This window comes from Coturnix japonica, chromosome 2 (assembly GCF_054131305.1).
Source record: "Coturnix japonica strain WE chromosome 2, WE-NBRP24, whole genome shotgun sequence".
Taxonomy (NCBI): Eukaryota; Metazoa; Chordata; class Aves; order Galliformes; family Phasianidae; genus Coturnix; species Coturnix japonica.
In genome coordinates, this window is record NC_140664.1 from 132,758,567 (window position 1) to 132,782,603 (window position 24,037).

The following is a 24,037-nucleotide window of genomic DNA, read 5'->3' on the forward strand; positions in this document are numbered from 1 at the left end:
AGCTATATTATTGCTGAAAAGTGATGGCTTTTCATAGCTACAGCCTTCCTCCAAAACTTTCTGCTTAAAATTCTATATATATTTTCTTGAGTCAATCAATATTACAGGGCAACTCAACCACTCCAAAGAGCCAATGCTTCTCAGAGACTCCCATCGTTAGGCCTTGTTAGGACCCAAGCCTTCCCCTGTGAGCTCATTTGTACAGGATGCTGGCTTGGAAATGGGATGTTCTGAAGGCAGCCTGTATATCTACTATTACAGGTTTACATGAAATTCACTGCATCATTACACCACTTTCAGTGTCTCCTCGTGGAAAAGCACTCTTATTATTTTTCCAGCCTAAGAAATGGCAAGGCAAGGGTTTGTTAAAGGGTTGCTCTTATTTATTTCATCTCTTAAGATGATTGATTTTAAAGCCTGGGAAAGAAGGGAAAAGTAATGTTGTTTTAGGCCAGACAGAGGATGGAGTGGGTGTTGTATAAACTCTTCCACATTCAGATGACATTGTCTGGAACAGAGGCTGTTAAGCTGTTCCAGGCACAGGAATGATTTCAGCACAATGTTCACAAAAGATTATTGAGCTAGTAAACAAAGAAATTTACTCATTTCTTTAAATGAGTACTCATTACTAAAAAAGTCTGAATAAGAAATGTTCCTAAATGTAATTAGCATGCCATCTACCAGGTCTTTTTATTTTCCTTGTAATTCTGATCAAAACATCTGTGTAGAATAAAACAAGCCAAACAGTCATATCATCTTGCCTTTTTTTTGACATTAATAAATACTGTGATTAATGAAGTACTAGTTTTAAAGAAATTGCATTCTTTTAGCTGTGTGTTCCCCTCTTTTTCCTGTTCTAAAGACCATTTTCCAGCACTGAATCTTGCTCTGAGCACAAACATGACAAATGGTTCTATAACAATGGCTTCAAATGCAGCTTAAAGCAAAATAATGTTTCCCACCAACCCAGTCAGAAGCTCCTTTGATTTCAAGAATTCTTCAATAAAAATATTCTACAGTACCAGACTGAAGAAGAATGAAAGTGAAAAAAATCACTCAAAATCTGGGCTGTGGTATGGTTGTTCTTCCTTGGGTCTGCTTGAATAACGTTTTAGTTTGATTTCCATTACAGAACAACAGCATTTGCATGGAATTTCTTCGCAAATCCTGCAGGTATGTACAAAAATGCCATGATTTCCACCAAACAGCACTCCCATATGTCTAAATACATGCGAGCTGGAGTGAGTTCCTGAGAAAAACTTTGAACCCTTCTGGTTAACTGTGACATAACTTTGGAAAATAACGAAAGCATTTTAAGACGGCACTGTCATATGAAAATAAGTTGAAGAAAAAACAGGGAAGGCAGGAATACTCCTCCGATTATTGTCATCAAACCATCACTGAATATCTTGAAAGACAACAGCACTAAGCATATCAGCTCATCTCACTGTAAGATGTTTTCATGATTAGCTATTAAAAAAACAACAGCTATCTATCCTAACTATCTGTCTCAGCACTAGAACTTGGTGTCTTCACATCTACTTTTAATAGCATAAAGCCAGACAACAGCTTAAATAGGTTTCTTCTTCTCTGTGGAGAGGAAAAGAAAAAACACCATGTAAAGAAGAAATATGGATTGGTTATAAAGAACTGCAAACTTCATATTTAAGAATTGTTGGTGAATTAAAAAAGAAGATGACTGAAGGATATTTGCAAAAAGAAATTAAAGGGAGTAGAACACGTGTTCATAAATGAACAAAGAACCACAGATTCTCCAGCCTCTTCCTAAAGAAAGGAAGACTTCCAAGAAGCAACAATACCATTTCTCATGGAGCAAAAAGACATTCTTAAACAATTCAATGACTTGTTTACCTCAGTATTCACCAAGGAAAAAAGGAGACAGGTGTCATTAAGAAAATTGCTTCCCAGGAGATACACAGTCTTAGAGACTCTCAGCAAGAGGAAAACGTAATACAAATGGGAATCAGTCTTCCCAGAACAGATAATCAAGAAATTAAACTATCAGAAGAGGCAACAAAAGGAATCATCCTGGAATTCAAACAAAAGTGCCTTAACAGATGGAAAAAGCTCTTCCATTCATGTAGGTTTATCCACTATTAAAGATGTAATGCGTGTAGGCACAGATATTTGTATCTTCTTTACAGCATTTTTCAGTGAGCAGAAGTTGGAAGAAGCAGTAGAAGCAATCTGAATCAACTAATTTCAAACACAGATCCACATCTAATCTTTTAACAAGTCTTGAAAGCAGCTTAGCTCACCCAGCGCTTTGCCCAAGATGAATGAATTCCATGGAATTAGAGCATAAAAGACTAAAAGCAAGGGAATCTAAAACATATTTGGCTCTGATTAAGCAAAGTAGTCAGATACAGCAGAGAATGGGAGCTGAGAGATCTGTCAGATTATAGTCTGCCATTGTTTGTAAAGCACCCATGTATGTAATTTTTAGTACTAGACCTGTGAAATATTGTACAGCACTAACATCACTTTAAAAAATCAATCACATGTCATAAAAGGAGCCACAAACTTCCTCTGGGAATTAAGTAAACTTAAGGCATTGGCTTGTATTTCCAGTGAAGATCTAATCCAATCCAATCTAATCCATGCTGGAAAACAGTAAACCACTCATCAAAATCTCTAGGCTTATTTGAGTACGCAAAGAATGGAAATTGCCCTTAGATATTGGTAACAATGTTCTTAAAATTATGACATTATTACATTCCAAACATTTCCAAATCCAATTGAGTTTCTCACTAGCGAAGCCTGGTTTCTGTATTGAGTGACCCTACGCAATTTATTTAAGAATAGAATTTAATAGGAATCCTACTTCCATTTTCAGAGAATGCTGCCTCGGATAAATACTGTGGCAGACTTTGCTTCAAATCCTTCTTCTTTATTCCTTTTTTATGGTTTCCCAATAAACAATAAACTGTTGACCTTTTCTGTAATATCTGGATATTGGTTGCTGGGCTTTTCTCTGCCTAACTGCTAACACATGCACCTAACCATTAATTACTCAAGATTTTAGGTTATTTTCCTTCAGCTTCTCCAGCCATTCTTAATATCTCATTCTTAATATCAAATCCTCCCATCAGGGGACTGCTCCTTTTTATGTATGGTTTCCAAGGTGTCCACCCACATCACAACTAACTCTAGAAAAGAGAAGCTTGTGGTAAAGAACTGCTTTGCCTACACAGAGGAGGTACATTTCAAATTAAAAATGCTGAGCAGTGACCAACATGGGCGTACAAATGGCAAACCCCCATTGGAAATGACATGGTGCTGAGCTGCTGAAGTGATTTTCCTCCCACTGGCACAGACTACGACAGCCTTCCAAGGCTGAGCTGCTCTTGACCTGCCACCGCTTAGAAGTGAGTGATGTTCAATTAAAGTCTTTAATGAAATGCTGGAACTTTTTTTATTAAAAAGGTACAAAGTGAATTTCCAAGCAAGAAACACATGTATTTTAACTGTTGTTCAAGCACTGCCCCTTAGTGTTTAATTCAGATGATTAAAAAAGCAAGGAACCCAACTGATACATCAGAACTTGAGCCAAATTCCAGTAAACTCAAAGATTCCTATTTGCTCCAGAGGATTTAAGGTCAGGCTCCACAATCAAAATACCAAGATAACTTGTCCAGTCCTCTGTTGTCAAAATCAATGGGATAAGCATATCTGATCATGAGTATGCTGTTAATTATAGTCTGGCACAAGAATCACCACACTATGAAGCAGAGGTTCCTGGATTTGCTATAGAGAGCACTTCACAAAATGATACAAACAATGGACTAGTAATTGGGAAAGAGGGAGTAAGGAGGAGATGCAACATTAGCAGATGATTCACAAACTGCACAACACATTTGTTTGCTACTTATTTTAAAAAAATTAGCTTATCTCTTGTAAGAGCTAGTTTCAACCTCTCTATGTCATTGTTAGGGGAAGAATATGCACCTCATATAGTAAAATTTAATTAGCTGAACACAGACTCTATTAATTACTGTGCTTTCTTCTCTTAAAATAAAATGTGGGCTCTAGTGCAAGTTTATAAATGTTAAGAAGAGTGAAATCGTGCAGCACTTCTACAGTAATTATTGCATATCACCACTGTGGGGTAAGCAATATTTCTCTCTTAGCTTCGCAGATGGAGACACAGAAGCACAGGAAGATTCTTGCTGTGCAATGATATTTGATTGCTAAAAAGAAGGGGCATTATAGAACAAAACAGAAAAGACTTGGTTATACTGGAAGTTGTCTCCAGTGTGGCCAGTTCTATGAAAGGGTTTTCTACCTTTTCTTGTTAATAGGAAAATAAGAGCATATAAGAGTGAGGAAAACTTGGCTGTCTTTCAAAGAGCTTAGAGGTAGAGTATATACAAATTCTAATTAAACTTTCTTTAATGGGCCTTAATGTCTTACCTGGATATAGTATACATAAAAGGTTGGACAGGAACATTAGTGGGAACTCTGCAGAAATCTACAGCCATTACTTTGAGAATGGGCTGAGTTCTTCCTCCTGTTACAGCTTGGGTGACTTCCAATGTACATTTCATACTGCACCCATGGGAATTCTCTTGAAGTTAATGGGAATTCAGTGTGGGGAGCAATAATTTGCAATGCTCTGAAGTGTATGTAGGAAGAGCTGAACCAAACTGCAATTGCTCCTGTGATGTACTCATTCTCCTGATAATGCTACACAAATTTGGAAAGGAGTGCAAATCTTTGTGCTGATGGGTTGATAGTTGGACTAGATGATCTTAGTGGTCTTTTCCAACCTTAATGGAGCCTATGATTCTACTAATCCTTTGCAGAAGATGTTTACAATTTCCTCCTCCCCATATAAAATCAATGAGGTGTGGGAGTAACTGCTAAAGTCTCTTTGATCCCGATAAGCAGATATGCAAGCTACCATTGGTGTGCACTGTCTGGATGTGCTAACACTGTACTGAGACTGCATTCGAGGGGTCAGTTCTAATCCCTGCCACTCAGCTGTGCTCAGTGGGTAATGGCTCATTCAGAAAGAGCTGAGAGCTAGGAGGTCTGAGGAAATGCACAAGTTTTATGCTGGTCTTTGTGTTGAGAAAAGCAAACACAACACAGATGGCTTTTTCAGTCTGTTTGTTGCTTTGTTTATTTCCCTTTTCTAAAACTGTATTACTTCTGGCTGAAACTTGAAGTTAAAGACACAGGTACCCTGTGGGATACAAAGTTAGCTCTTGCCTAGAACCCTTAGTGCCAGATCAAGCTGTGGCAAGTTTGGGGTTATGAGAGGAGCTTTGCAAAAGGATTTATCAAGCAGACAACTGTAAACAGTTATCAGCGGGTATCTAAGATAGAGAGGAACAGAGGGGATGGTACATATCGCCTGTGCAAGGGAGGATGAAAGGAGAGAGAAGAGCCTTGTTCCACTAGATGGCACCCGGGGCCAGCATCACTTTTTTGAGTGAGCAGCAGGAGGAAAACCGGTGCCACGCAGGGAAGCAGAACTAAACTTGAAACTCCTCTTTGTGCCCCGAGTCCTCTGCCCAGCAAAATGGGAGTGCAGATCTTAGCTTGTTTTCTCCGGGAAATATGAAAACTTCAGGCCACAATAAACAAACAAACAAATCCAGAAGCACAAAGTGTACAGGTTGCTAACCTGAATCTATGCATTCGAAAGAAGGCTAGGATTACAACAACAAAAGCCAACAAAAAGAACATATATAATAGAATCATAGAATCGTTAAGTTGGAAAAGACCTCCAAGATCATCAAGTCCAAACATCAACCCATCCCCACCATGCCCACTAACCATGTCCCTCAGAGCCACATCTCCATGTTTCTTGAGCATCTCCAGAACACCTAAGCATTATGACTTCACTACTTCCCTGGGCAACCTGAGCCAGTACTTCATCAAATCCACACAGAATCCCTGCAGGTTTATTTGCTCTCTCTTCTACCCCAGACTACTTTTCATCTTTCAGGTAAGATCCTCAGCGTGTATGTCACTGGCATATACCAGTTGTCTTGCAAAGTGCTAAACTGTGCTACTCCTTATATGGAGAGTTCCCTTACATGGCATCTCCTATGGGAAAATATTACAGTCCCACATCCTTTATATCCACATATGAGCTGAGGATGTAGTCAAATTGGCTTACAGAACACTCAGACACAGCCTGAATCAGGAGAGAAAGTGGAAGAATTAGAAATTTCCCTTTAAAAAGCAACTTGGGCTTACAGATTAATGTCAGGTGATTTTAAAAGTGATGTTTAAGATAAGATTAATTCACCTCCTTAATAGTTAGCCTCAGTTGAGATACACCTTTTGTTATTGGCAGGAGAAGGTCAAGGATGCTGCCTGGATTATGAATTTTGTTGTCACTGAAGAACCTGAGGCATCAAACTGAACTGCACTTTGTGCTTTGTCACTGCATTGGGTCCTGACCTCTTCAGTCCCACCCATCCATCAGACAATGTCCCTCTATTAAATATGAAATATGCAATGAAGACATTTTCATTCCTTCATCCAACAGAGGCTCTACTTCCCAGTCAGCTGATGCAGTTCACCACCTGCTACATCATCTCCACTCATTACACCTGCCCTTTCTCTTCTTGCAGAATCCTGAAATATATCTAAGATTTGTCCATTTGCCTGTGTGTTGATATGATGGAATCCCATTCCTAACCAATTGGGTTATTCCTTAAATAATCAGGACATGAAAATAACACACAAACCAAAGAGGTATATTTTAAGGGATAATCAGATAGGAATTATGGGATAAACTCTAGACAAATAAGAGGTGAGCTGCAGAGAGATGAGAATGGAGCTGAGGGTTATCTACAGTGTCATGGAGATAGAGCTGATTAAGAGGGATTTAAAAAACTGCCTCTAATCAATGATAAAGAAGGATCTCCTCAAGCTAGTTGATACCTATGTTAGTCATAATCAACCAACCTGATTGGTTTCTATAACAAAATGATCAGCTTGGTGGATGAGAAGGGAGCTGTGGCTATTATCTTCCTTGACTTCAGTAAGGCCTTTGACACTGTGCCCTGTAAGACCCACAGTGAGAAGACAATGAAGTGTGGGCTGGATGAACAAACAGTGACGTGGATCAAAAACTGGCTGAACCGCCCAGCCCAGAGTAGTGGTCAGTGGCACAAAGTCTAGTTATAGGCCAGAAATGCGTGGAGTACCCCAGGGATCACTACTGGGTCCAGTCCGAAATGATTACTTAAAAACCCAAAGGCTTGTGACTTCAGTGTAACTTTGAATGTAGTGGGATCCTGTAAACGCACAGTGGCTCTATCTGCTCTCTTCTGGGATGCTAGAGAGAATGTCTGTGTACAGGGAAACTGCTGAAAGATCTAAAACTGAAGGGTGAAGCCACAGTTGTGGCTAAATTTAAGGCACTGACACCCTTGGATAGATCCTCCAATAGTGCACTGGTGAGTGGCCAACCATGGTTCCCAAGTCAGATGCCAACACATCTATGTTCTGACCAAAACCTTGAAAACCAGAGTGCGAAATTCATGTAGGGCAGATGAGTATTTCTGCTTCCAGACTATGTCATCTTCTGTACAACATATAGCACAGCGGATGCTGCAGCTGAATGACAAACCTCTGCAAAGGGCTGTTATTGAGAAACCACTGGGCATGATTTCACAGAATTCTTAATGGATGAATTTTAATATGAAAACACCGAATAATTGCTTACCCATGAGGAATTCTGCTGAGGACATAATGCGCCGTATATGAATGCCGATACATCTACAAAATGAAATTAAGAAACAGAAGAGAAAAAAATAGATTAGTAATTGTCAGCTCTATTAACGGGGCTCTTTTTTCCTGAAAATAAATAAACGAAACCCATCATTTATGGCTAGGGAGCAGTTATTCAAAATCTGTAGTAGAAAAGAACAGTGCATTCATTCACCTAATACTGCTGTGTGTTCTTTTTGTCTTGCACTTCATTACAGTTTGGCAAATGGTACACATCCAGATGCTCAGTGTCGTTACCATGACTACTGGGTCTTTGATTGAACTGGGGGCACATGCTCTCCGTGCAGGCTAAATATAGAACAGTCATTAATGAGGACACCTTGGTCAGCTGGAGACAATCTCTCATTATAACTAAACACAACAGGGACATAATGCGTATTTCTCTTCTTTATTCTCGCATTAATAAAATGGGGAGTGACAGTGGGTGATCTCCGAGCAGGTTGTAGGACCAGAGTCAGCCAGCAAATTAAAGCTTATTGACTTTGGACACAGAACTGACCTCACGTTTATATGACCTGCTAAGTTGCATCTTCACATCCATTTACACTCTCTGGACCTAGGGGAGGAGCTCATCATTTTGTATGGCAGGCCATCTCAGTAGGGAGAGCTTATTACTTATTTAATAAGTAGCAAATAATAATGTCCGAGTCAAGGTCGGTGCTTTAAGAATTACTAAAATATTTTTTCTCTAGTGAAGTGAATTTTACTTATTTAATTTTATCTATTTATTTATTTTATTTATGCCAAGAAACCATCAGATGTCCTGGATGGTGCTGCAAGCCTCAGCAATGACCGTCCCAGGCACACTGCATAGCAAACAAGTATGCAGGACTTCCCAAAACTCGCATTGCACAGTGGCATCTATTTCTGGGGGCTTAACAGAGAGTCAGAGAAACACCTGATATCTCATTCTGTAGATATGAAAACCAAGTTCTTTGTTATGATTTAAATCTTTACATCACTGCATAACCCATCCTGGAAAATAAAATAGAAAGATACATAAAAATCTACCACAGACTGTAGAATTGACAAGAGAGGCTGACACCAGACTGATGTGACTCCATCTCTGCAATTCATTCATTTCCTTACAAGGATCAAGTTTCATCCAAAATCAAATCCCTTTTTTTCAGGCATGCTGATACATAAGGTCACCCCTAACAAGGTCAGTCTCTGACATGTTGTTATCAGGGAAGATCTAGGGGCACAAATGAATTCACTGCAAGATAAGATTGATTTCTGCACACGTCCTTTTCAGATTCACCTGTTGCAGGTAGCATCAAATAAATTACCATTATCTCATCTACAGCTAATCACATCAAACAGCTCTTGAAGCTTATAATGCTGAAAATGGAGACCTCACTGAAGCCTGTGGCCTCAGGTTTCATTTCAGCCTTGTTGAAATTCTAAATGTGCTATAATTCCTTAAAGAGAATGCACTGAAGGAGTAGATTTGTCCATAGAACAAGAAAACATGATCTAGAGGGACTTGGTTTAATGGGCATAATGGTGAGAAGTCAACAATTGGACTACACAATCTTAGTGGTCTTTTCCAACCCTAGTGACTCTATGACAGCCATACAGGGTCATATGATGAATACAGATATGATCTGCAAGCATTTTTGCCAAGTTTCAAATAGTTTTATAGGCATGAGGAAATAGATTTGCATTCACTGACGTTCAGTAGTACATTGCCAATAAATACTGAGCAACATTTGTCTTCAAATATCACAGAATCACAGAATTGTAGGGGTTGGAAGGGACCTCTAGAGATCATCGAGTCCAACCCCCCTGCCAAAGCAGGCTCCCTACACCACGTCACACAGGTAGGCCTGGCAGTAGGATGAAGAATACAGTATAAATATACAAAAAGTGAGCTGGGCAGGGAGATGCAGAAGTCAGCCTCCAAAATAAGTATGAACAGAAAGCTTCAGAACAGGATGGAGAAATGTGGCAGGCTGGAGGGAAAGGAAACAACCAGGGAATTTGTAAGAAAGCCATCTGCTGATGTTCCCACTTGTGGTATAGAGTCCCCACAGCTATGCTGGAGGGCTTAAAGCTGTCTCAGAGCCATCAGTGGAGACCACGGTAAAAGATTAATTACATTTTTTTCTGGTTTTTGTTTGTTTTTCCTTCTTTGAGAAGATTTGGGAGCAGAGCAAAAAAAAGAGTTGCAGAAATCTCAAGGAATATCTTTATTTTCTGAATGTAATTTGTCATTCCTCTCTAGGGTCTTCGGCCAGACTCTAAAACACCTCCCATTAGCTGTCCTTATACCTTGTAGTGCTCAAAGTGGTTCATTCACAGGAGCAGTCCTTCCTTGAATAAATCTTTGAAGTTGGTAGGTTTGCTCATGTAAACAACAGTGACTTGTGTGAGCAAAGGCTTCATGATCCAATGTTTATCATCCTTTGAGTTCTTAAGGACATCAGCCCATTCAGTTCCAAAGTCCTTCTCATCCCAGTTATTTGAAATACCTTTGGAAAACAAACTGTAAGCAACCTCTCTATGCAGACAGGGAACCAGGAGGAACTATTTATTTCATATAGCCTCTCTCGTTCTGAGGTTTAATCAACAATAATAGTGGTGTTAACTCTTTCCATTCTTCCTGTCTATCCAAGGGGTGTGGTATGAGTTCACCACACTGATTTAACTATCTTAGCACTACCATAAGCACTCAGCTTGCTCCTCTCAGTAGAGGGGCACACTCAAAGGCTGCAGTTTTTGGCAATGTTTTGCTCTGAGGACCCTCTGTGCCAAGTTATCCTGCCAGCATAAGTCAGAATAGGTTTGAGACTGCTCTAAAGGGCCCTAGGTATCATAAAAACTGGGTCACAAAAACTTCTATGCCAGCGGTGATCAGTGAGTGCTGTAGAAGTCATTATACTAAAACCACGATGCCAGAAGCACTCTCCCACTGGGTATCTCAGCTCAGGTCACAGCACAGATCTTGCCTACTTTAAGTCTACCTTACCTGCTGCAACATGTGCATGTTTTTACTGAGGTCTGAGAGATGGCTCTGTCTGTTTTCCACTCTCAAATGCAGAAAAATGCAGGACTGATTATATACGAAAGCACTGACCTCATTCTACCCTATCAGCAAAAGAAACCTGGACCTGACCATATGACAGTGGGAATGCAAATGTTGCAGCACGTACAACAGTAGAGTGAAGTTCTCTTTTTCCACACCACTAAATTCCAAAATAACACATAAATTGAGGGCCCTGCAAGCCACAGAAATAAACCAGAAGATGTATTTCTGTTGCACATCAGAGCAAATTATCATGTGGATGGTAATGTCTCCTTGAAATCCCTTCTATGCTCTCCAAGGATACAGACTCTAGTCCAGCAGAGCTTACTCTACAGAAACTGGAAGTTGTTTCAAATACAATGGATTTAGTTTCATTCACTGTGACTATTCATTTACATTGCAATTAATAGCTCTTGTTCATATCCCCAGTTGACTGCAGCAGCACTTGACGTTAGCCCAAAAAGACAGACAGGGCCCTTGTTACCCCTCACATCTCACCTGCTTTGTCATATGGCACAATCTAGACACAGGGTCTTTACCTTCATTAATTTCTTTTTACGAGTTTGGCATTTTCATCATCATTTCCAACCTGGCACAGCCTGAGCAACTCATAAAGCATTTGGGTAAGCTTTTAGGTGGAAATATAGGATTTTTTATTTCTTTTTTAGAAATAAACTATGAAACCATTTCCATCATATGAAAAGGATATGCTGTCTAAAGAGGACATACCACCAGCAACAGAAAAAGAGGAAGAGTTTAGTTTGCACTTCCATGTTTTGTGCTGGTTTCTGTCATACGCTGTGGGCTGATGCTCTGCTAGCAACAACGATCTGCATTCATTGAAAGGCTTTTCTTTATGTCTGTATGACAAGGTGCTGAATCAGTGCAAACAAGAGGCATGTGCAGGCATGAAAAGGGCTGCTCACCAAGATGGTTAGAAGCAAAGAAGGGAGGACTTAGATGAAAACTCCCCATATCAGCCAAACTCTTCCATCTTCCAGCAGGCTGCTCTATCAAAACAATGAATGTAGGGTCTTCTTTCTCAGCATGTTCAACAGTTGGCTGATCTGAGGTAAAGCTCAGGGGGGGCTGGCTGTGCTGATCTTATGATTATTAGTTATGTGATAAATACAGAAACAAAACATTCTTTCCATCCTTTTTCTAAATGATTCCACAGAGCCAAGTGGTCTTTCATGCCCCAGTATTACTTAGCTCAAATTATTACCTAGAACATTCACAAAATATAATATAATTAAGATTTTTAAAGGGAACGGTCACAGAGCAGGCTAGAAATATAAAGCATATTGTAATGTTCAAAGGATTAACATCAAATGTGCTGAACTTTGTGTTTTCTTCACATTTTGAAATCAACTATTACATCTAAAACGCCATCACAGCACCCTTAAATAAAAATGATCTGTAGTCATAGATAATAATACTGTACAGCAGTTGCCTGAAGTGTGAGGAGAGCAAGAAGGCATTTTAACATAATTAATCATAAAACCCTCAGTAGTTATGCGGGTAAGAGGAAACTCTTTTTATTCTGCAACAATAAAGTATATCTCCAAGTAATAGATCCCCTCAGGATGCTAAAGTGACCCAAATTGTCCTTATAATCAATTCCCTTTCATGCACAGCAGCAAGACAGTAAAAATACAGCATAAGTGGCTGCTGAAATGGGAACCACCAGATCCATTAGAAGAGTTTCCTACAAGGTGTCTCTCAAAAGACATTTGCTGTAAGTAATTATGAAGGCTGTTTTCCTACTTGTGCTATGAGCAGGAAATCCCCCAAATGCACATATTGAAATCAGTCCAGATGAATAATCCCAAATGTGCAAAACAACTGCTTACTACACCTTTTTAAACTGCCCTGGAACCCTATAAACCTGCAACTCACGCTGTGATGCAAGCTATACAGGTGAAAGCACGTTTAGCATTTGTCCCTTAATATTTATACTATATTTCTTTATGGCACTCCATGGAGAATCGAAGCAGGTCACTGTATGTGTTCTGAGAAGTCTCTGTCATTTGGATGGAAATTAATATTAAATTTGCGCTTAGTGAGTCATTATTTGCCTTCATAAAAATCCTTCACGATGCTCCTGGCTTTGTTGGGTCTGTGCAACCTGAAAACAGATGTACCCATCTGTTGTGTTGAAAAATCTTCCATTTCAACTAATAGGCTGGACTTGCCCCCCAAATGGCTGAAAAGCAAAACCAAGCCCTACAGCTGAGCACCAACTTCCCGGCAAGGATTTGTTCAAGTTATAATCTTTCAGGACTATGTTCAGGTGAAATTACATTTCTTCTTGATTCTCCCATGTAGTTGTGATTCAGAGCACAAAGGACTGGCTGTCTCTGGTTGAGTCACAGCTTGTGGGCAGGTAGGTAACAGCTTTTTTATTCTTTTTTACTCCTGGTGGAGACAAATTGGTCATCAGTATTTTACCCAGCTCAACTATTTTATTAAGATATTGCCACTATTTAACTGTTAATATGCACTCCACAGTAACCAACTTTGAATTAGTCTCTGAAAAGCCACAGTATCTATTCCTTTTGTGTCACTGTAATGAAAAAAAATATAAATCCACACCTGTATTTTGTACCCTAGGCTTGATTATTTGCCAGAACCAAACAACACAATAAAGCCATATAATTTGAGGTCTTTTCAATGTTCTCACCTTCTGAATTCTCCATGATACTGACCTACCTTGGTTTTGTCTGAAACAGCAAACTCTTTTATGTTGTATCAGACTGTATTATTCCTTTATACTTGATCCCTACCCAAGACGTCTAACACAGTCTCAAGCTGTGTGCCAGCCTGTTGATACAGTCTTCCAAGGAGCACTGCCCATTTCAATTTGTGCCTCTAATAAGTTAGGAATGCCATAATGAAATGCTATCCTCAAGTGTTTCCTGTGCATCAGTTCAGCCTCTAGCCAAACAACCCACAGCTGTTCCTAACACCTGCTTTAGGATGCTCTTACCCCTCCCCTACACTCCATCCAGATGATCAGCCCCACATGCAGCGTGGTCACAGCTGTAGGAAACACTCACTGTCAGCATTGTGCCACACCAGGGAGGTCTGAGGAACTTGGGTAAGAGCACAGATAGGGGAAATAGGTCTAGCAAGGAAGGGCAGTTAGAGGAATGGGTCTCTGGGGTCAACAGGCATACAGAGCATTTGGCAGGTGGTTGCCTTTGCTGTAATTGTCTCTCTTCCACAGGAACTAAAAGTGTCAAGATCAATACCTGGCAAATGCATGCATTATAGTGGTGAAAAATGGAAATCCTTTCTGTTGGGAGGATCTCAATGCAGCAGCTTATTTATGTTTGTATAAGATGATACTGCCAACACCTAGCAACCAATGTCTCAAGAAGAACTGAGCAGTCAAAGTTTAATCACTGCTACATCACTGTGAACAAGGCACTGCTCCACTGCTACCCAATGGCATATAAAATCAAGAAACAGCAATTAAGTATCTCCAGAACTAGGAAGAAATTTTAGCAGTTGCTTTGGAAGAATGACACCGTCTATATAATGGATAAGGAGAGAGAGAATACGAGAGATCATCAGGAAAAACCTTTGCATGGCTTTATTTTTTTAAATCTTTCAGTGATTCATTCAGTTTTCTCTGAGGCTGCAGATTAAATCATTTCAACATGTGTCTGAAGGAGCCTAAGGCTCTAAGCCTGTCCTTGCTGTGTGCAGGATGATTGGAGCAGCTCTGCAGTACTCTGGATGGCCAGCCCTCCTGCCACCCATGCCGGAGAGGCTTCCCTGGAGCAGAATTGATCTCACATCAAGGTGACATCAGGAAGGAATGGCGTATTCATGCCACAGGGTATAGTTTTTCAGAAGCATTTGTCACCCAAACTCAAGCCATTTGTAATAGTGTTATGTTCTGCAGGCGACATGTGCAGTTAACATGTAAAATCTCTCCCACGGATGAGTGGGGTGTGTGTGCTGGGATTAGCTAATTTTCCATCTCCTGGCCCAAAGCTCTCTGAACCAGCTAACCCAAAGAATTACTCCTTCACAAACAGTATCATCTCTAGTGTGCAAGATAATCACAAATAAAATATGATGGCTGCATCCACTACAGAAATGGATGGATTGCAGTGCTGTAGGTTAATGCTGCTACTTCACACTCTACAAACTGATTATCTCTGTTATTTCATAATAATCATTCTTGATTAAAAGATATCCATCTGAATTACATGTATGAGAGCCTTATTCTGCTGATGGTGCCAAAAGGGAATTTTGATGCCAGCTTTAGTATTTATCCCTCTGTGACATGGTGGAAGTAAAGTGGATGCTCTTTTTGTTACAAATGCAGCTCCAGAATCAACTTAGGCTGCAGGTATTAACATACAGCTCATGTGCCAGATCTCGCCCTTAGGAGAATGTTAATCCAATCTGCCAACTGCTGCTGCACTCTAATACAGCTCTGCCCTGCCAAGCAATTACAAAAACCTCCTTTTGCTCCCGAGCCACCTGTCCCTCACAGTGCTTTACTGGCACCAGCAGCACAAGCAGCCACTTGCAGTCCCTGGTTTAAAGGATGACTGCTCCATTTTCTACTGGTAAATAAAATGGCAGCTACAAAACACTCCGTAGTGTTTTTGCACCATCACTTGTGCACTCATTGCTGCTCTGCTTTAAGGCATCAGGGAGCATTTCCAATCAATTTTTAAGAGCTATGAGTGGGAGCTGTGAATAATGAATTCATTTTGTTTTTGATCTTTTTAAAAACTTCTATTGATATTCACATAACACAGTAGAAGCACCCAGGTTCCCCTCCTGCTTACAATGGTCTTAGTGAAATACTGGATGAACATTCTCCAAACATGGCAACTTGCTTATTTTGAAATGCTGCTCAGAAACTTGAAAACGAGAATAAAATTGAGAACAAAGTTAACGCTGTGATTATGACATACTATGTAATACTTCTATCTAAGGAAAATACTTATTAACTAATAAATATAGAGGTACAAAAGTAGCCTACAACCACATATACATTTTAGGAGACAACAGTTTTCAAAAACTGGCTAGACATAAAACCTTCAAGTCTGTACATTGCCCCACAAACATGCAACTGTGCTTCTCTTGAAATATCACTGGTCATAATACTGGTCTGAACTAGGTTAGACCTAGGGTCTATCCAATTTGCTGTCTTTGAAAGTAGCTGAGTGCAGGGTCAGAAAGAAGACTGTAGCTAGCATAGATGTGGTCGTCCTTCCCTATAACACTTCCTCAAGCTCCTGGCAGCTTGGAGCGGCTGACTTCCTTGAGGGCTGTCTCTGCCATTGAGTTTTCTAGTCATTCTTCCTGTTTTTGCACCAATCATCCTCTGATGTTCATTTAGCCTCAGGCCTACATCCCACAGAAAACTACTTCCAAAGGCAGCCCAGGGATGCTAATGCAGCTGGGGAGTTTGTGTTGTTCACATCTATATTTATGTCATTGACTCTCATTTTTATTGACTTTGGAGGTACAAGTTGGGGGGCTGAAGGATGGTAGGATAAATCAGTGCTTATAAGGAAACATTAGATGCTGTCTTCTGTAAATGAAACATTTCTTGAGTTGGGCAGGCTGAATGTTGGGAGACACTAAATCCTTCTCTCTGTGGTGTTTACAATCCAAACTATGCATCTTTGTAGCAATTACATGAGAACCAAGCCAGGAAAATGGGCTCAATATTTAATATATCTAATTGATATTTTTCACTTTTAAATAATTCAATTTAGTTATAGAGCACCAGAAGTTCTTTTATTAAAAACTTCTCCTAGCATATCAAAATTTCTTTCTTACTCTGGCAGTTGTGAGGGCGACTACTGCAAAGAATTTAGCACTTTCACTGAAAGCTTTTATGACATTAATCAGCTTGGGGCAGTCTTAGAAGATGCAAAGAAAGAAATCCAAGACAAAGAAGATGTGACCTTCAAACTTCATCAGAGAGCAGAAGGGAAAGAGCACTGAAGTGGTTGAGAAAGGAGAATGAAAGCACTGAGGTATGTGCCAGGAACCTTGGTCCAAAAAAGCTCTCTCTTTTCAGTGAAAGATTCATTTTCCAGTTTCATATGAGATCAGAAGACTGTGAGCTGTATCTGGATGCATGCGTGGGTTTAATTCACCATAGGCAATATTTCTGTTTTCTGAGATAAGGCAAATAAACTGGAATTGCGAAAGAGACCTCTACAGCAGGGTATTCTGTGTGTCAACCTTGGCATCTGCAGACATCTTCAGAGGGGTCAATGGATGGTGGTGATGATGGGTATCCCTTCAGAAAGCGAGGGGAAAGGAAATCAGGTGGAAAGCAGTATAGAGCATCCCCATTTCCTTGCGTGCTGTGCATCTCTTCACATCAATGCCTCAACCAGCATCACCGTACTGGTACTTTTCCACACCTGCACACAAAAATGTGAGGATTCTTGATTTTAAAGACTCAAAAACTCTAGAATTAATTTCCTTTTCTAGGAAAATGCATTTCTTCTTCTTCTTCTTCATTTTCTCTATTTTTTTTTTCTTTCATGGAGGTAGTAGAAGAAAAATGCATAGAAATTCCCTGTTCCAAATCTGGGTCGTTAGCTGCCCAAGGAGGAATGGTAATGATTGGTTTTAACATAGCTCCAATAAAAAACAGAGTTCTGCAGGCAGTTAAAGAGATAAAAGGCACTTGTTCAGCGTAAACACAGAGCTGGATTGAGGCATGTAACAGCTAAAAAAGAAAACATCTCCATCAGGAGATTTTGCATTTCTGAGTACAGAGACTTCATTGGGGTGCCATGCATAGCAAGATCTGGTTTTCCAGAAGAGGGCACTAAATATATTTTCTTCCTATTCCATTGATTTAAAATAAATCAATTAGAGAGATCAGAAATCAGAAGGAACCGATCATAAACTCCTGCAGGCCACGACTGCTTCCTATGCACCTGCACAGATATCAGAATTAAATTCTTTCTGTTTTTTGAATTCTGATGCCATTTTCCCATTTTGTATCCTATTCTTAACAAATCTCCTTCCTTAATGTTTTAAAACATCTATCTGTAATTATCACAATGCAGCGTAAGTTGGATTCATCCCTTAAAACTTAGGAAGCAAAATTAGGCTACAAATAGGAACTCACCCGTCTATAATTCTAAAGCTCCTAGATGTTGCAAGGAACCCAGCTCTTTTTTAAGATCTATTTTTTCAGTAAGTTTTATGTAGCTGTATCTATTTCATTTCTGATAAAGCATGGAAGGTTCCCCCATCTTTCATTCAGATGGTATCCAATACAAACACAAGAAAGAAAACGGCAGTGATATATCTGCTGTCTGTCTGAGTTTGACTATCTAGGAGACCTCGTACACTTACCTGTGCTTCATTCAAAAATAAATTTCAGGCTACTTTTAAGGTGCTTTGTGAATTTTGTTAGAGCATTATTCCCTGCTAGTCTGTCTGTTCAAGTCAGATCATCTACACACTCAGAATATGAACTAGAAGGAAAAATGTAAGATTGTTCCAGCATAGAAAAAAGTTGTTGTTCCAACATAGAAAAAGGTTGTTGTTGTTTTTTTTTCAATCATGTTGTTTTCCTTTATTTATTTATTTATTTATTTGATTTTCCCTTCTCTGTTTGATGAAAATCTCATTTACTAAAGGAAATATTTACAGAGGAAGACTACTGATAGCTGATACCAACACATTACATATCCATGTACTCTTGCATGACAGGATAATTACTTCAGACTTTTCTTATTTTTCTCCTCTTCCCTGGAACACTGCATTTGCTTTCCAGTTCACTGATACATATCTGTGTCTGAATAAATGTAGGATACAGTTTGTTGGCCTCTGCTATACGAGCAGGACTTAGTTTGAGTTATCATTTTGTACTCAGTCACATCTGTGCAATTTGTACTGAAGTCTGCCACCATAAATCACGAGGCTTAAAAGTCAGTCCTAACTCCATGCATTTATATTAGAAGAGAAGCAGTAGTTTAATCCCTTTTTTCTAGTAGGGAATAGTTAAAGCTCCGATGGCATGATCACAGAATCACAGCATCATTAAAGCTGGAAACACTACTAAAATGTGTCCAATCATCAATCCACGGAACAGCTGAAGCCATCACACTCAGGTTTTAACGTTCTCCATTCCTTGCAGTCAGTATTTTGTTGTTATAATGACGTTAAACAACACTAGCTAGAATAGAGACTCAGAAAGAAACCAATATTCTATGCATTTTTACTGAAACCACTGCTAAACAGGAAGCATGTATTAGCAGAACTGGAATGTGGAGGCTGGGGATTGTACCTGTTGGGCAGAGCTTCGTCTGTCATTTATGACAAAAACATTACATCATATTTTATGAAAGTATTAAGATGATCATTTCATATACACCACATTTCTGCTGAAAATAATTCTCTGATAGGGGTGAACAACATAGCTAAAAATCCCTAAACAGTTTTGTTGTTTGAAAGGACTACAAGACCACAAGAAACCATAGAGGCTACTTCTGATAAACGCAAATCCCCACTTTCTACCTTCAAAACTGAGACGATTCCAATCCTATGGTATCTCCTGAGGATGCTGCAAAGAGAACCCAGTCCTTTCATTCAAGGAGTGAAAACATTCTTTCCCCAGATAAGTACAGGAAGCCTCCATCCACTCATTTTTCTTTTTACAATGACAAGTTCTTAACTCCTTTCAGCCCCAGTGTGCAAGGAACTCAGCTACCAAAATGTTCCTCCAATTCATGTAGGACTGCTCAGGCCCTCTCTTCCTCCTTATTTTAGCTGGATTTCTTCTCTTGCATTAGACTACACCACGTCAAAGGAAAAGGATTGTTTTTAAGAGCAAAGAACCATTTAGGCCACACAAAGGAACACATTTTCTGCTGGAGCTTTGTAGGGATTTGAAATGAACTGAAAGACTCCTCCAGAACTAATAGGATATAAGCTCGACCACTTTTCTTGCCCTCTGTGTCCAAAACTGGTGCTGACCACTACTAACATGAAATGTTGGTTACTCTGTGGTTTCTCCTGGAAGGAGATACAAGATTAAACCTCTCACTAATCGGCATTCCATCCTTCTGTGCCTGCATCCAAAACTTTCTATTCCACGCACACTATGTATGAGAAATTGCACAGAGTGATCACTGGTGAGCAGTCAGACCAAACATTCGCACCACTTGATGATCTGTTTACTCAATTACTATGGGTATCCAACCCTCCCATGGTGAGAATTTATAATTTCTGAAGCATGTGCAGCAGAGAAAAACAAAAGATTTCTGATTGCAGTGGCTCAGCAGTCAAAGGCACAAATGAGGACACCTGAGCAGACACTGTTTGCACAATTCTCTAATAAATGCATAAATCCCTCCAGACCTGTGTGGCAAACCTCCCTATCTCTTTCTGCAACAGAAGACAATAAAATACTAATTAGGCTGAACCAAATGCTGATAGCAACACGCAACAGAAGAACCTGATACATCAGTATGTCTGACAGGGATATTGCTACCTGAACACAGATGCATCCCTTGGAAAATGTCCCAGTTGCTCAGATTTTGTTTATTTCCAGCTGTGGTTTATTTAATCCAAGGTGATTTCACAGCACTGGTGTTTTGAGTGAGCTGCACTCATCCAGGTCTGACAGTACAGAAAAGTAAATGGAAATGGAGAAATGATCTTCAGTCAACCTCCTCCAATGCCTCTGAAAATTGTCCTTTGTTTATCTCGTTGCTATTCAGCCCACATTGAAAATGACAGTTGAGGGAACTTATTCATGGTAGTTTGAGATTTGAAAAGATACGGAGTCTTTCACAAAAGCTATTTTAAGAAGAACATATTCATAATTAAAAGAAATCACAACACTCTCCATTAACAAATACTTCCAAATTTTCTCAAATAGCTGCTGCTTCAGCTTCAAATCCAAAGTAAACCATCACCCAGAAAATTAACCTCAGCTGTGTTCTTGAGACTTTCTTGTTAATACAATACTTCTGGACACAGAACTCTTAGCTTTTGTTATGTAAATGGGGCTGAAGCACTTCTTATCTTTGTCACTACAAACAGGATAAAAAGCCCATTGTTAAACAAGGATATTTGCTGTACTGATCTTGGTTTCTGAAGTAATGTGACTCGAAACAGAACAGAATCACAGTGCTGCAGGGGTTGGAAAGGACCTCTGGAGATCACCCAGTCCAACCCCTGTTAAAGCAGTTCCATGCAATAGGTCGCACAGGAAAGTGTCCAGACAGGTCTTGGGTATCTCCAGAGAAGGGCAATTCACAAGGAGCACAATGCTGCCCACCAGAACACACACACCCTTCTTCACAGAGCTCCTTTCCAGCAGATCAGCCCCTAGCCCATACAGGTACATGTTATTCCTCCCCATGTGTTGGACCCTACAATTGCCCTTTTGGCTCTGGCTCCCTAGAATCACCAGGTGTAAACTCCACAGTGGCATACTCATAAAAATGGCATGATTTCAGAAGTTGTGAGCATTTAATTTTAATATTAAACAATATCTGAAAGGTATTAGTAATATTTATTCTACAGGGATCAGTTGAAGACGTCAATTTTATGAAAAGACTCCAGGTTTAGCAAATCATTGAGTCCATGTAGTTCCACTAATTCACAAAGAACCTATTGACTACAGCCCTCCAGTGAATCAAGGAAAGATACTTTGCCTGAAGATGTGCACAAGAATACATACGCACAGACTGAACTACAGAAGAACATTTTAACTAACAGAAGTTTTACATTCTGAGGACTGTTGTTTTTTTCTCCTTTAAGTTAAGAACAGCATAACGGAGTTTATGTTACTAATGGCTAACATTCTCATGAGTAAACAGGGTTACAGTGCATTAGGCTTGGAAATGTCAATAACTTGGGAAACTAGATTTAGCCACCAGCCTTTGATAATGTTCAGCACTGCCCATATATTGTGCAGCTTTGCAATTGAGAAAGAGCCTTTTGGTTTATGAGCAACAAGATTCAACTCTGCATGTATATAGGAAGAAAAAAAAAAAAAAAAGGAGTACAAAATTATAAGCTTTTCTGATCAAAAATCTCCAGAAATTCTACTAGTTTATGCAGTTATCAAAAATGCTACAAACTGCTAACACGACCATCTTGACACGACCATCTTGATTTTATGGAACTGTTCTATCTGTGCTGACTTTACCTAGTGCAAACACTGCACCCTTTTGCTGTTTCTGAAAATGATGTTGGGTTGGAATGGAGAATAAATATAAATTATATTCATTGCCACAGAAGGTAAACAGGTGTAAACAGCTCTATTTCTAGCACTGGTAAATGTTTCAATTAAGTAATAAATTTTCAGAGCTAAAATATTAGTATTACTGATGATAACGATGACAGTATCTAATTTTCAGAGGCATATTTATCATAATAATAGTGCTCACCTAACTCAAAATGATGTTTGGAGCAGTCATTAATATTTATACCTAATGGTGTTTTGGAAATAAAAAGTATCATATAATTTTAATTTTTACATGCTTAATTAAAGCAATGATGAGACTATAATTGGAGTGACAACCACATTTGGACTAATACTAAAAAGTATGACAACTATAATAATATGCTACATTTGAAAAATAACTTGTTTTGTTCCTTCATTTACTCAGTACAAAATCTAGGGTTTGGGATAGGTCTTACGAGGTCTCCTTGGTGCCACCTCTCTCAGCTCTCTGCCCTCTCTTAGCTGTTCTTCCAAAACCCATCCAAATTCTCCATCCAAGCAGAGACCTCTTTAACAAAGCAAAATTCAGTTGTGTCTTAAATCCTCAGCAGGATACTTGCCTCTGGCTCTGGAACTACAATGAATCTCTGCCTAAAGCACCAACCAAAAAGCAACACCGCCAATCACTTGTAAGTCATCATGATGCCCACAACAATACGCGGGATGGAAGGAAATACGAAGCTCATCACAGAAGCTATTCTAAAAAAAATGTAGTTGCACCCTCTTTAATTATAATGATGATTAATTCTTTGCAGCCTCCAGCATTACAAAAATGCATTCCTTTAACTTGAAAATAGGCAATAGCGTCTGTTGTATCAGCTATGAAAGTCTTGAAGCCCTAATTGCTGTTGTTCTGAAGACTTAACAATTTGGTGCGCATTAATCAGCCAGATTAAGCCACATTTCTTGTACGTAATTGCTCTTAACTAGTTCACACACAGACTGGTAAATCGGAAAAGAAGAATGAACAGCTTTAAGAAGAATGTGGGCCACTTTAATCCCTCTCCTGCACTATGACGACAGCTATTCATAACAAAGTCAATTAATTATTCTCTATTTAAAGTCTCACTGTGTCACTCAAGAAAATCACTTTTCTTCTCATTTACTTATTTCTGCTATTTTTATCACCATTACGCAACACACGGGTTGCACTACCACAGAAATCTACTTGGGTCCATGGCTGGTGGTTTTCTTCTGGCACCAGGTTCCAGATGGTACAGCTATGGCCCACTCTGCTAGGATGCTATGGCTCAGTCTTAATTTACTTACATGGAATTACTGAGCAATGTGGGCACAGCCCCCCTATGCATTTTAGTGAATGACAATTTGAAATCAGTTTCACCACGGATGAATTTATTCCCCAGTTCTTTCCCAAAACTTCACCCTGTAGCTTCATTTGCAGGCTGCAGCTTGTTTTAGTGTAAGGAAACAAGAACAAGACAAAGATTTGTCTTGTTTCAAAGACAAAGAAGCCTGGCATCTTTCCTATGACCTTTCAAAACAAACCTGTGGTCAGGGTGGGAAAAGCTCCCTATTAGCACAAGGCTTAGGCAGAATACTGCTGCCTGAAAGACTGAAGTTCCAGAAATAGAAGCAATGGAAAAACGAGATGAGCAGCTTGTCTGGCCACAATGCACCCACAGCAGCCCCACAGCTATCTGCCAAGCAACCTCCTCATACAAGGCCCACTCTGAAAGTAATGCTTTCTATTTTATGATGTTGGCCCATGATGTCACAGGCAGATGCTGATGGTATGGCAGCAAAAGCACAGCGAGGCGGTGAGTGGTGCATTTCAGTAGTGGTAACAGCAGTGTGAAAGACAAGCCACGTTCCAGTCAGCCATGAACAGCCATCCCAACACAAAACGAACAGCATCTTGATCAGCTCATCAACATGAATTTGCTAACGGTGGTGACTATGTTGAAAAGGAGCGTTTTGTAGCTGAGAATTTGCTCTGTCAGTGTTATTGTATTCTTTGCAGC

The 24,037-nt window shown here is 39.6% G+C and overlaps 1 protein-coding gene across 5 annotated transcripts in view; it reads right to left on the bottom strand.

Moving 5' to 3' along the window:
* Positions 1 to 24,037, bottom strand: part of DPP6 (dipeptidyl peptidase like 6) — a 442,842-nt gene that overhangs the window by 95,001 nt on the left and 323,804 nt on the right. For all 5 annotated transcript variants that reach the window (XM_015852842.3, XM_015852845.3, XM_015852841.3 and 2 more), the window contains exon 6: positions 7,712 to 7,764. In XM_015852842.3, the coding sequence (XP_015708328.1) occupies positions 7,712 to 7,764 (53 nt within the window). The remainder of the gene's footprint in view (positions 1 to 7,711; positions 7,765 to 24,037) is intronic.